We start from the raw sequence: 2,876 nt of genomic DNA, 5'->3' as shown, positions 1-2,876 counted from the left end.
GGTTTCGATACTTTGTGCTTAATTCCAAACAAACTCTTTATAAATTCTGAGGACTTACAACGCTAGAAACCGGGTTTCGATACTTTGTGCTTAATTCCAAACAAACTCTTTATAAATTCTGAGGACTTACAACGCTAGAAACCGGGTTTCGATACTTTGTGCTTAATTCCAAACAAACTCTTTATAAATTCTGAGGACTTACAACGCTAGAAACCGGGTTTCGATACTTTGTGCTTAATTCCAAACAAACTCTTTATAAATTCCCTTTGCCTTGTTTTAAAGAGTTCTATTTTTTAACTCACTAATTTTTTAAAACGTTCTATTTTTTAACTCACTAATTTTTTTAAAAAAGTTCTATTTTTTAACCTTATTAATTTTTAAAAAGTTCAATTTTTTACCTCATTATTTTTTTAAAAGTTCTATTTTTTACCTCATTAATTTTTTTTAAAGTTATATTTTTTACCTTATTATCATTTCCTTTGATAGATCCCATTATCCTGACGTAAGACATTTTATTTTTACCAATTTAACTTATATCTTCACCTTATGTATACGACTCCTAGTGTCTAATATGGGCATTCTGTTCTCACCGCATCTGTGTATTATATATTTCTCTATCAGTGGAACCTATTATCCCGGTAATCAAATCAACTCCCAAAACGGACATGCAGAGCGACGAGAACGTGGAGGGGGTGGACATCAACTGTACTGTTATAGAAGGCGATAAGAAAGTGGTTGGCTTTTTGACAGAATGGTTTGCAGCCTATAAATTTATCAGCGGTGAGTGTAACGTGTTTCGAAATGATTTTTGTTTGAAATGTTTAGGTTATTATAGAGATAATTTTAGTCAAGCTGCTGAAAGTGAAACTACACGTTTCGTAAAACTGCGTGGTAACAGGAGATATTTGAATTTTTTTACCTCATTTTTCGCGAAATGTTTACGACACAGGTTTCCCTTATATACGCTACATTCACGACTTCGAGACAAATATATTGACGATTTCGTGCAAATAAACTTTGGATATCTGTTAATTTTTTAGTGCTTGGATATTGGACAAATGATTTCAAATATTGGTAAAGTATTTATTGTGTAAAAATTAATTTATTTATTTAGCTTCTATTTGGAATCTTTTTACGAGAGGCTGGAATAAACCTAAATACCCATAAATAACCCCTTGCATTTGTAGTCTTACACGTTATTGATTTATAAATATATCCCCCTTGCATTTGTAATCTTACACGATATTGATTTATAAATATATCCCCCTTGCATTTGTAATCTTACACGATATTGATTTATAAATATATCCCCCTTGCATTTGTAGTCCTACACGATATTGATTTATAAATATATCCCCCTTGCATTTGTAGTCCCAAATGCAAGGGGGATATATTTATAAATCAATATCGTGTAAGACTACAAATGCAAGGGGGATATATTTATAAATCAATATCGTGTAGTAGTCCTACACGATATTGATTTATAAATATATCCCCCTTGCATTTGTAGTCCTACACGATATTGATTTATAAATAACCTGTTTTCGTTTCGCATACAAAAAAAAAGAAAAAAAGTGCGTTACTCAATAAACTCGGTGTTATAGAATAACATTCTTTGTATGCCTTTACCCAATATCTCTGTGCTGTAAGACAAACTTGAATGTTTCGAAATTACGACATGCAGTCTTTTATGACAACAAGGAAATGACGTACTTCCAATATCACGTCAGGAACGTCCAATAAAACTCGAAAACATAATTCAGCAACTTTGCTGTGATTGGATACGCCTTTTTGATGGATTTTTCCAGCACAGAGAGAGAGAGAGAAAGGACTCCTTTGTCGGGAACCTAACAAGTACAAGAAGAACATTGTTGGGTAAGAAGTGAGTGGGGGGGGGATCTCCTCCCAGTGAGAAAACAATGGCCAGTTTTTGAGAGCACAGTCTCTGATCTGGAACCCAATATTAAAGTGTTCTTATAAAACTTAATTAACTTTTTTTTTGACATTACTAGCCTTCTAAAAGAAGGAAATATTTCAAAAAAAAGTTGGATAGTTTAAAACATCATCGCGTGTCTTCTATAGATACATTTCAAAACAAAATCTGATGGTTATTTTTTTTTTCAGATTAGAAAAGATAGGAATATGGAATTTTAAACGTAATTTAGCCATTTTATTTGGTGTTTGTTTGTTTGTTTGTTTTTGAATTTCGCGCAAAGCTACACGAGGGCTATCTGCGCTAGCCGTCCCTAATTTAGTTGTGTAAGACTAGAGGGAAGGCAGCTAGTCATCACCTCCAACTCTTGGGCTACTCTTTTACCAACGAATAGTGGGATTGACCATCACATTATAACGCCCCCACGGCTGAAAGGGCGAGCATGTTTGGTGTGACGGGGATTCGAACCCGCGAATCTCAGATTGCGAGTCGAGTGCCCTAACCACCTTTATTTTATTATTTACTCTTTATAAATGTTTGTAAATACTATAATATTTATTATTATTATTTAAGTAGGTTTTATAGGAGTCTTTGCCCTCTACCACTTGTGGTCACTACATCTGATTAACTACTTCAAAATATTTTTCTTAGCAAATTCGAGTTTACAACTATTGTTAAATGTTAGGTTTACCTTAGCACAGATATTAGTAAGTATTGTGTTCCTATACGTTGCAAGTGAACCCGGACATTGTTTGTTTTTTTTGAGTTAAGCACAAAGCTACACAATGGGCTATCTGTGCTCTGCCAACCACGGGTATCGAAACCCAGATTCTAGCCTTGTAAGTCCGCAGACATACCTTTGTACCACTCGGTGGCTCCATTATTTGAGGTAGCTTCTTGAATATTGTCTGTGTCCATTTTTGTTATATTCTTTAAATAATAT

The 2,876-nt window shown here is 33.9% G+C and overlaps 1 protein-coding gene across 1 annotated transcript in view; it reads left to right on the top strand.

Annotated features, from left to right (window-relative positions):
• LOC106463685 (protein eva-1 homolog C-like) overlaps positions 1-2,876 on the top strand; it is a 24,007-nt gene that overhangs the window by 18,551 nt on the left and 2,580 nt on the right. Inside the window, exon 7 of the mRNA XM_022391260.1 lies at positions 622-780. Coding sequence (XP_022246968.1) covers positions 622-780 — 159 coding nt within the window. The remainder of the gene's footprint in view (positions 1-621; positions 781-2,876) is intronic.

Source organism: Limulus polyphemus, unplaced genomic scaffold, assembly GCF_000517525.1.
Source record: "Limulus polyphemus unplaced genomic scaffold, Limulus_polyphemus-2.1.2 Scaffold1460, whole genome shotgun sequence".
Taxonomy (NCBI): Eukaryota; Metazoa; Arthropoda; class Merostomata; order Xiphosura; family Limulidae; genus Limulus; species Limulus polyphemus.
This window is presented reverse-complemented; position numbering and strand designations above follow the sequence as displayed.